This window comes from Carcharodon carcharias, chromosome 26 (genome assembly GCF_017639515.1).
Source record: "Carcharodon carcharias isolate sCarCar2 chromosome 26, sCarCar2.pri, whole genome shotgun sequence".
Taxonomy (NCBI): domain Eukaryota; kingdom Metazoa; phylum Chordata; class Chondrichthyes; order Lamniformes; family Lamnidae; genus Carcharodon; species Carcharodon carcharias.
This window is the reverse complement of record NC_054492.1, coordinates 13,885,157-13,896,430: the sequence shown is the minus strand read 5'-3', so window position 1 is coordinate 13,896,430 and position 11,274 is coordinate 13,885,157. Positions and strand designations below refer to the sequence as shown.

Sequence of the window (11,274 nt, the reverse complement as noted above, 5' to 3'; positions counted from 1 at the left end):
TGGCTGCCATCAAGGATGAACATAAAATGGTAGGTGGGTGAGATGCCACAGCAGCGAGTGAGGGAACTAGTAATTGTTGAATTTATTATTGCTACATATGCATTGGCCCTTAATTTGGTCCTGCACTTAAAACAAGAAAAAGTGAAAAAGCTGACCATTCTCATGAGGGCAGGGGCTGGATCTTTTTTTCACATGTTGTAGAGAACTGATAATCTCTTGCCTGCACACACAGACTTCCTTAACTTGCAATTAATGGAAGGGTGAATTTTAAGCTCACTTAGTTAATGACACAGCATGTTCTTGGACGTAGTTTAAGAAGTGGTGTCTATTTTTTAAATTTACGTTTCACTCCTGTTCAAAGTAGAACTGCATTGTCGGCGGAACAACAACTTCCATTTACATAGAGCCTTTAATGGAGAAAATATTCTCCGGCAATTGACTTAAATAGAAATAAAAATAGATAAAAGGAATAAATGTGTTGAGTCATAGTACATGAATTAATAGGCTGGCCAACATGACAGGCTTTGAGAAGGTTTCTACAGGTGAAAGAGTGAAGCAAAGGGCGCTGTGGCAGAAGTCCTGGGGATAAAGCCCAAGGCAGCTAAATACCAGGAAACTATGCAATAGAAACGGTGAGAAAAGCGCAGTGTACATTTAACAATGCGAATTATTCTTACTGGTGTAAGTCAATGGAAAAAAGGAACTTTCTGTGAGGTGTAAATGTGATAAAAAATGTCACATGGAATTATTTTTTGTAAAAAGCAGGGAAGAAAATTGAACTCCATGCCAATAAATATTTCTACTTTGGCAGAAATCTGAAATTAGGCTCTATGTGGCTCTTGATTTACCTTAAATGCCCTTTGCAATTTATACTTTCAGTCACAGTATGAGCAGACATGATTTCCTCAAACTTGAATTTAAGCTGAGTATTATTATGGTTATTTTTCCTCTTCTTTAATTTTTTTTAGATAAAATAATGCATTGGTTTTGTGTGTACAGAGATTTAAACATTGTTTAGGAACTTTATAAATTAACTAGATTGATAGCAATTTGACTGCTCATGGTCATGGGCTCAAGTGTTACTCTGGAGAGGGCATATTTAAGATGATAATTTAGTTCAATACTGAGGGAATGCTGTTTTGCCAGTGGTGCAACTTTTGCATAAGGTGTTCAACCAAGATCCAGTCAGGTCGATGTAAACTATCAAATTTCTTTATTCTTTCATGGGATGCGAGCGTCACTGGCAAGGCCAGCATTTGTTGCCCATCCCTAATTGCCACTGAACTGACCTTGCAAGTTATTTTTAAGAGTCAACCACATTGCTGTGGGTCTGGAGTCACATCTAAGCCAGACCAGGTAAGTAAGGATGGCAGATTTCCTTCCGTAAAGGGCATTAGTGAACCAGGTGAGTTTTACTGACAATCAATGATGGTTCCATGGTCACCATTACTGAGACTAGACTTCAATTCCAGACTTATTAACCGAATTCAAATCCCATCAGGTGCCATGGTGGGACCTGAACTCAGGTCCCCAAACCATTAGCCTGGGTCTCTGGGTTACTAGTCCAGTGACATTACGACTATGCCATCTTCGCCCCCTATCTATAAAGCTTTTAACCATTGTTTACATCTCTGTACCAAACCACACAAAGCCAAAGGGCAGTATTTTGCCTTTGGTGGGCGTGTGGGCCCCACCAGCTCGGCGGTGGGTGGGCCAATTAAGGTCCACCCAGTGGCCTGCCCGACAGGAAGCGCTATGCACTTCCTGTGCAGAGGGGGAGGGAATCCCCAGCTTAACCAACAGTACAGCAACCTGCAGACCCCTAGCACTGGCAAAGGAGGGAGATATTTTAGTTAACAGCAACTGTCAAAGTACGCTTTTTCGCGCGTGCACACGAAATTGCGCACGGCTCCCTGAGGCAAAGTGCTGTCTCAGGGAGATTACTGACAGTCCAGAAAATTTTAAAAATAGAAAAATTAAAAAATTATTAACATGTTCCCCTCATGTGACAATGTCACACGAGATGGGACATGTTAATAAATATCGCACAAAATGTATTAAAGTCTTTAAAAATGGACATGAAACCTCATCCCGCCAGTGGATGAGGTTTCATGTATTATCAGAAGCCCCCTGGGGCTCCTGGCCTGCCCGCCAGCCTTAAGGTTGGATGGACAGGTCTTTAATGATCTTACTTACTCTGTCAATGGCCTTAATTGGCCATTGACAGGTCGGTGGGCGGACAGCTGATTTCGCTGTCCACCCGCCTTCCTAAAAATTTAAAGGGACCAGGATGACGTCAGGGGTTCCTCCCGATGTCATCCTGCATCATTTTCCCGTCGGCGAGCGGGTCCCGCCCCCAAATCGCTGATGGGAAAATTCAGGCCAATGTATTATTTTATCTAAAAAAGTACTCTAATCCTAGTATCTGGGATTTCTTGCCTTTAATGTGGATAACAAGAATCCTAAAATTAGGGTGATCTTTATTTACTAGAGTTTATGTACAAGTTTTAAGGGGATCATTCCTGGAAATAAGTCACAGACTAATAAAATTTTTAAAAAATGATTTACTGTTGAATTTATAATAGATATTAATGTGGCATAAAGCTGATCCAGGTGCAACCACTACATAAATTGTTTAAATTGCAATGAGGCTTTTGTGAGGTAACAGCGTCATAGGTTAATTGAAAATTCTTTCTGAGGTTAAGATGTATTTCTATTAATATACAAATTACTGAAATTGGATTAAAGCAAATTATTTTTAATAATCTTTTGTGGTTAACATTTTGGATTTAAGAAAATGCTTGAGCATCAGCCAAATAAATTAACTGAAAAGAGACAATGCTGGAACACACAGCAGTTCAGGCAACAACTGTGCAGAGAGAAACAGAGTTAACATTTCAGGTTCTTAAACTTTCATCAGAACTGGAAAATGTTAGAGGTGAGCAGCTTTTAAGGAAGTGGGGGATGGGGCAGGAAAAGAATAAAAGATGGACATCTTGGACATTGCAAAGGGAAGGATGCAGGATTGATTGAGTGACAAAAGGAATGATAATGGGAAGAGTCTAGAATGGGTCTGGAGGGAATGGTAATGGCAGAGGGGGAGAAAAATGTGGAAAATCTGGGAAACCATGACCCAGGAACATGGTGGAAGAATTGTGGGTACAGCTGGGGACCACCCCACTGTTCATGCAACCCTGATGAATGACACTAGTTCAAATCCTATACATTTTAAAATTAGTCGCAGCATGTTTCTTTGAATTATCACCCCAAGCGATTAGAAGAGTTTTTGCCAACCAAGTCCAAAGCAGACCTCAGCATTCATGGTAAACATGGTTTGAACTCATTAATATGAAATGGTAAAAACTACAATAATGCTATTGGGCTAAGGACTGGTGAATAAGAATCATGTACCGGAAATCATTGCCTTACAGACGTTGAAGTACCATGTCCACGTAGTCTGGCACATGTTTAATGAACATGGGTAAGAAGAGTGGGAGAAAATTTTAGCAAGTAAGAAACATTTTCAACCGCTTTAACCTTATATTACTACTTTTTAAGAATGTTATACATCAAAATAGGTAACACTTTCAAACCAAAATAATTGATTGTTGCTTCTTATAAATGACATTTAGTGACTCTTTGATGCTGCCTGCAACACCACAGTTGAACAATGTAGGCATAATCGCAAGTTAGGCAGTATAGAACACAGACTACTTCGTGTTCAATTTTTCCTATAGGTTAATTGCAGATACTGTTTTGTTTTCCCTGTAAATCTATTTACACAAAGAGTGAATGGGCGACACAAATGCTTTTTAAAAAAATTTGCACAGTTCACTAACGTCCTTCAGGAGAGGAAATCTGCCATCCCTACCTATCCTGGCCTACATGTGACTCCAGACAGACAGTGATGTGGTTAACTTTCAATTGCTGTCTGGATTGGCTAGCAAGCCACTCAATTGCATCAAATCACTACAGATAAAAGCACTGTGGGTGTATGTACACCGCATGGACTACAATGGTTCAAGAAGGTAACTCACCACCACCTTCTCAAGGGCAACTAGAGATGAACAATAAATCCTGGCCTAACCTGTGTTCCTCATGTCCCAAGAAAGAATTTAAAAGTTAAGCAAAATGGAAGAAAAACCTAAAATAATCCCCCTGCCCCTGTGAGAATTCAAACAAAGATTAATGTGTATCTGTTTGTGCCCTAAAAGGGCAAAGGGAATTTGGTTTATTGATTCTCTCAGATGCCCAGATTAAATCTGTAGTTTAAATTTGCTAAACTCAAAATGTTCATTGCTTGGAATGAAATCAGCTCTATGTATTAGACAGGGTTACTCAGTGATCTACATTGGTTCCCAATCCAGCAATGCTTCAAATTAGAAATGCTCATCCTTGTCTTCAAGTCCTTCCATGGCCTTACCCATTCCTATCTCTGTAATCTGCTCCAGCCAACAACCCTCCGAAAATACTGCATTCCTCCAATTCTGGCCCTCTGTTGGTGGCTGTACCTTTCGTCGACTAGGTGCTAAGTTCAGGAATTCTCTCCCCAAACTTCTCTGCCTTTCTCCGCTCCTTAAAACTATCACTTTGGCCAAGTTTTTGGTTACCTGTCCTAATGCCTCCTTCTTTAGATCGGCCTCAACTTTTGCCTGATGATGCTCCTGTGAAATGCTTTGAGACACCTAACTACTTTAAAGGCGCTATATAAATGCAAGTTCTTGTTTTTGTCTTCAAAGTTCTATCAGCACGGAACAGTTTGCTCTGTCTTTTAAAATATCTAAAGATGCCTTTTAAAGTCTTTAAGGTAAAGCTCAGTTGCCATAGTTCCAATATCCCGTGCCAATACATAAGGTGGAAAAGATAGAATAATAATAACTGAAACATGCTTGGAGTAAAAATTGATGTGCTTCGCAGCCATTTTTCAGTGTGAAATAAGGGCAAAAAACGACCAATTTGCTGAGAGATGTCCAAAGCCCAAACCGCCCCTGTTCAGGCCTCTGCTAAACCCGTTGAGCACATTTTCAGCGATCTCAAATTTTGTGATGTTAATGTATCGTTAAATGGGGCGTATCTTAAACTACTGTCCATCACTTATCCACCACGCGACAGGATGTGATGCATAATCCCATGAATCTGTAGACAGGATAAGGAAGCAGTCATACAAGTCAGACGTGTTTATACCTCCCTGTTACCATTTTATGGATATAGTCTTATCTTCAAATAAAGAACCCACATTGTTGTTTTACCAATCCTTGTCATTTAATTGGTATGTTTGCAGTTAACGGAAGGATGGCACACGAAGAGGCTGCCTAAAACAGGGGTTTAGGCATATATCAAAGAGGAGCAGAATGCCTATTTAAGGACCTCACTCAGAAATTGGTTTCCGATGAGTGGAGCCACAGACTCTGTTCTGTTCAGAATCCTTCAGTGGCTTGCTATGCCCACACCTGTGGCAATGTGACAGCACAAACAGAGTTAGCAAGGCCTGGGGACCAATTCCAGCCTAGGGTCTAGCCACCTAGTCGGGAAGCAGGGAATCGACATGCCACTGATTATGAATCCGAAACAGCACCATAACCCAATATACTCTAAAGAATTTATTCTTGGGGCTCTGTCGAACATACAGCTAGCATTGTGTTAATGGAGCAGGGATAAATGTAGAACAATCTTACAGAGGATGGGCTTCTGGAATAAGAATGACTGAAAACATTGTTTTGTTCCTGATCAGGTAAACCAGGGTACTGTAGCAACTCTGGGAAATAGCAAAGAAAAATCTGGCGTCTTTGAGCTCTTGCTTTTTAAAAATTTTTTGCGATTATTTTTAGCTGAGGTTGTTCTTTTAAAATTCAAGGAATCATGGGAGTGCTCGATAATTAATTGGTTTTGACTGACACTTTACTGGATTTTGTCGAGTTAATCTTCAGAGATTATCTCCGCAGACTCCTTACTGACATTGTTTGGTGCGCTTGTAACATCACTTTAGCTGTTCACTTTGGCCTGTATTTGTTTTGTTGTGGAAATGCTGGATTGTCTGCTGAACTAGTTAACTGAAGTCTATAATGTCTCACATTGTACAGCTTTAGTTGATAAACAGTGGACTGATGGATTGACGGCCCCTGAGAGATTCTTCAATTTAGCAATATCCTCCAAAAACTCGACAAACCAAGGACTGTTTTCTAAAACTAAAGAGGAATCAGTTAATCGGACTGAAATGTTTTTGCATTGCGCACATCCATCGGCCTGTCCAGATGGTGAGACTTTGGCAGAAGTGGAAGAGGATAAAAAGCAGTCTGTTATTTGGGCAGATATCGACGAGGCTCAGTGCTATATACAACCCAAGACCTGTCCAGATGGCGAGGCCTTGGTTGCTGAAGTGGATAAACAGCATCTAGTGCTTGGAGCAAAAATGGTCGAAGGACCTGAAAACATCAATGAGGCAGCTTTAAAAACCATTAACGAGTCCATCATGGGATCTGTTGGTCCTGAGGAGGCAGAACAAACAAACCTGGACAAAGTCCCTAGCCTCAGTAAAGCTGTCAGGTTCCAGCTGCCTCCAGAGACAATAAGGGCTTCTGATGTCGATGAATTACAGGCCCCATTTTTTGAGATCGATGGCCTTGGAGAATGTTGTGTCAGCACTTTTATGAATACTTGCCACTCTGAGAGTTGGATTGGCATTACAGGCAAGTATTGGCCCTTTGACCTGTTGATTAGTTACTTTAACTTTGATCTAGAATTAGAAATAGTCATTATATTAGCAATAAACTGCACATACATATAAAGGCATCCAGGCCCATATACATAAATCAAATTATTCAGTCATTCTAATAGTTAAAAGATAGGAGAATTGACACAGAGCACTAAAGTCTAAACAAGTACGTTAAAACCAAAATGATTAAAGACATGTTATCTTACCTCCCTTTAAATTTAAGCTTCTTGTTTTTCAAAAGATTATCTTTGAATCAAAGGGCTAATTTAATAACAAAACATTAACTTTTGCGATAATGTTTATTTCTCTGGAAATTGTTTAAAGAGCTGTTAATCAGTAATTGCAAACAATTCTTATAATAAAAATACTGTAAATTATTTTAATGAAAGCTCTCTGTGCTGCAGTGATTGTCATATGGTTAGTGCAATATTAACTTAATTCTAATAGAGTGAGGCTTCAGATACAGGTTAAGATATACCTTTTGCCAGATGTGCACCTGGAGAGACAATGCAATTATCACTTGTCAGCAGCATTAAGATAGAGAAACTGCCAGATTTCTCCCCACTTTCACTTATTGCTGGTGACAAGGAGCTACCAGACAGTGTCAGGAAAGGAACGAGTTAATCTACCGATCTGTCCTTTGATTTTCATTTTGTTTTACCTTGCCAGCAGTGAGATAAAGCCAGTTGAATCTCTCTGTTTACTGCTAACCATTCCCTCAGTCATATTGGAGCCTTGTCTTCCGGAGAACAGACATCTAGATTGTGCTCAAAGTGCTGTTTTTGATTAATTATTTCATCAAATTGTTTTCAGAATGCAATGTTAACTTATTTTTTGAGGCTATCAAATCCTTTTATCTTCTCCCTAGGCCACAATAAAGCAAAGGCTGAGAGTATAGCACCTAGGCCTCCATTAATGTTCCTTCCCACAGTCAAAAAATTTCTAGGTGAGGGAAGAATGAAACTGTATATGGGGCAAGTTAACTTAACCCAGCAGAATGGCAAACCCAAGGCTTCAGGTAGAAAGTCAATTTTCACTGACTCTAATGAAGAGTAAAATTGGTCACAGTGTAAAATTAGCATTGCTCATGGTCTTTTAGATTTCTGCTAGGCATACTAAATAAAAATCAACCCCCTCTGCCCTCTTGGAGAACCATTGCAACATCACTTGAGTGGGTGCTGCACCCATACACTGACATGTTCAGGAAGAGTGAGATTCTCTGTCGTATGGAACGCTCAGTGTCACTGGTGGCACAAGACAGGTGCATCCCACCCATGGACCTCGCCCAGCAATCAACGTCGCCATGAAAGGGTTGAGGCAGTTGAAAAAGTTGTTGAGGGCACCACACTTCAGGGGGGCACTGGTATCATCCCTCGCCACCAGCTTATCCCTTTCCCTGACCACTGTCTGAGGCTGAGCCAGACCACATAAGCTTGGCACCCTATTTAAACCTGAGATGAGATTCTGGTCCTATATGTGGTCCATAGTGCCAACTCCTATCTCCACAACGTCACCCTTCTCTGCCTGTCTCAGTTTATCTCTTGCTGAAATTATCATCCATGTCTTTGCCAACTCTAGACTCAGCTACTCCAATGATCTTCTGGCTGGCCTTTAATCTTGCACCCTCTGCAGACTTGAATTTATTCAAAGTTTGTTTTAGTTTGCACCAAGTCCTGCTCACCAACACCCTGTTCTTGCTCAACTACATTGGCTCCTGTTCCAGCTTAGCTTCCATTTTTTAATTCTTGTTTTTGTTTTAAATTCCTCCATGGCTTTGCCCCTCACTACCTCTGTAACTTCTTCCAGCCCTACAGCCACAAGAACACAAGAAATGGGGGCATGAGTAGACCATTTGGCCCATCTAGCCTACTCCACCATCCAATACGATCATGGCTAATTGGGCTTCAACTCCATTTTCCCGCCCACTTTCCATATCCCTTAATTCCTTGAGAGGCCAAAAATCTATCTATCCCAGCCTTAAATGTATTCAACGATGAAGCCTCCTCAACCCTCTTGGGTAGAGAATTCCAAAGTTTCACAACCCTTTGAGTGAAGTAATTGCTCCTCATCTCAGTTTTAAATGATTGGCCACTTATCCTGAAACTGTGCCCCTTGAAGAGGCTCCTTATAACCTACCTCTTTGGTCAAACATTTTTTTCACCTATTCTATTATCTCTTTGTGTCAAAGTGTCAAATTTATTTGATAATGTTTTAAGATGGGATGTTTTGCAACATTAAAGTCACCATATAAATGCAAGTGCTGTCGTTGCTTCTATTATGGCCTGACAGTCACATTTCTGGACCGCTTCCTGCATAATTACAACATTAAAACAGTGGCTACGCTTCAAAAATACTTAATTGGCTGTAACTTGCTTTGCGACATCCTAAGACTACGAAAGGTGCTACATAAGTGCAAGTCCTTCGAAATCTTTCCAACCCATGGCAGCTACAGGCATTCTGCTGCTGCTAAGTATTCCCACACCATGTCCAATGACCTGACTAAGACCAGATCTTTAGTCAGGTGTAAGGTCTTTGAACCCCTGCCTCCAGGTTCTCTTGTGATTTTGCAGCAAGTTGAAGCTGGTATACCAAGATGGTCACTTTAAAGATTGAGCTTACAGTAGCTCACGCAAATTGGGAAATCATAGGTTCATTGCATAGTTTCTGTTGCTGGGCAGATGAAAGTGAGTACCATGACCATGATATTCAAATACGTGTGATCATTGAGCAATGACCCAAATTATACTGCTGACGGTACCTTGCAGTGACATCAGCAGTAAAGGGGTTGTGCACCTAGTGACCACACTCCCAATGACTAATTTCTCATGCTACAAAAGGCTGCTTTCTCCTGACTTTGAGAAGCTTGAAGGAGTGGGAACACAATCCTGCAAGATTACCTGTAAAATTTTGATTAAGTTGCCTCACGCTGCTTGGAGAGTGAACTAGCTGCAGGATAGAAAGAAGACATTTCTTGCATTTATATAGTGCCTTTCATGACCTCAGAATGCCCCAAAGGATCTTACAGCCAATAAAGAACATTCAAAATATATTTGCTGTTCGAATGTTGGGAAACATGTGACACCCAGTTCGTTCACAGCAAGCTCCCACAAACAGCAACTGTGATAAAGGCCAGATAATCTATTTTAGTCAACTGGCATTCTATAAGATAATGGCAAACTACTGCAAATGCTGGAGATCTGAAATAAAAACAGAAAGTGCTGGAAAAACTCAGCAGATCTGGCAGCACCTGTGGAAAGAGAAACAGAGTTAATGTTTTGAGTCTAATATGGCTCCTCTTCAGAACTGTGCACTTGGCATTCTACAAGTGCACAATAAATTCCTTGGGGGCTTTGTAACTATATTCCTTCAATCTTATCAAAGTCAGGAGAAAGCAGCCTCCTGCAGCGTGAAAAATTAACCCTTGGGAGTATGATCACTTGGTGCTCAACTCCTTTCACGCGAATGTTGGTGTGAGGTGCAGTTAGCATTATAATTTGGGTCTATCATCAGGACATTGCTCTCAACAGTGTCTTTAGTACAGCTGCACTTTTATTGAGCGTAGGCACGTTTTAACCTCATTATAATAACTTTGAAAACACACTCAATTTACAGATGACTGGCTGCTTCAGAAACAAATACTGAAAGAAGGACAAGGGCAAGCTACCAAACCTGATGTTGGTCAAGAGGTCACAATAAAGCTGCTTGGAGTGCTGGAAGATGAGACCATTATAGACAGGGATCCAAAGCTTACTTTTGTTATTGGTGATGGTGACGTCATTCAGGTTGGTCCCATTTTCATTACTTTATATCTTTGCAGCTTTACTGGCCTGAATTTTTCAGATGGTGGGGGTTTCACTTTCCATCATTTGAAGAGCCTTTGAGTGGCCCGCAGCCATTTCATGCTTGAATGAGCATTAAGTGGCTGCAGGCGGGACTTCCACCGCTCACTAGGGAGGACTCTCCAGTCCCTGCAGTGACAGTGCTGCAGTGGACAGAAGAAGAAATGCAGGAGGCCCTCAGAGCCTAACTTCAGGCGCTGGAGACCCCAGGTAAATTCGAGGGATCCAAAAGTGGGGGAGGGTAGGGAAGGCCTGTGGGGAGGCATGAAGGAGGCAATCTTGTTCTTGGGGGAGAGGCCGGGGGGAATGAGGTCCAGAGGTCACCAGACAGTAAGGCGGTGGGGTTGGGGGGGGGGGTCGACAACTGGTTTCAGAAGGGGGCTTCTAATGGTGGCAAGCCCCCCCCTTCTCCCCATTTTCCGCCTGAGATGCAACCCCATTCTTTTTCAGGCAACCCCATGGAGGTTCAACCCTACCACCAGCCTAACATTTGAGATTGGGCAGGAAACGGCCCTTAACGGCTTCAATTGGGGCAAGGGTGGGCTTCCCATCTGAGGCCTGGCCCGCTCAAGCATAACAGCGCTGTGTGCTGTGTAGTTGAGGCAGGCGGGAACCCGGAGGGAATCTCGTGCCTTCAATTTCATGCTCCCACCCCCACCTAAAAATCCACCGGTGGGGGAGCGTGAAATTCTGGTCACTTGTTACCATTACCCTATGTTTTCA

At 41.7% G+C, this 11,274-nt stretch overlaps 1 protein-coding gene across 1 annotated transcript in view; it reads left to right on the top strand.

Moving 5' to 3' along the window:
• The first annotated feature begins 547 nt into the window (after window positions 1-547).
• The window catches only part of LOC121269770, a 50,293-nt gene continuing 39,566 nt past the window's right edge, over window positions 548-11,274 (top strand). The window contains exons 1-4 of the mRNA XM_041174677.1: window positions 548-632; window positions 3,432-3,510; window positions 6,081-6,686; window positions 10,325-10,494. Of these exons, the coding sequence (XP_041030611.1) occupies window positions 6,215-6,686; window positions 10,325-10,494 (642 nt within the window). The 5' untranslated portion in view covers window positions 548-632; window positions 3,432-3,510; window positions 6,081-6,214. The remainder of the gene's footprint in view (window positions 633-3,431; window positions 3,511-6,080; window positions 6,687-10,324; window positions 10,495-11,274) is intronic.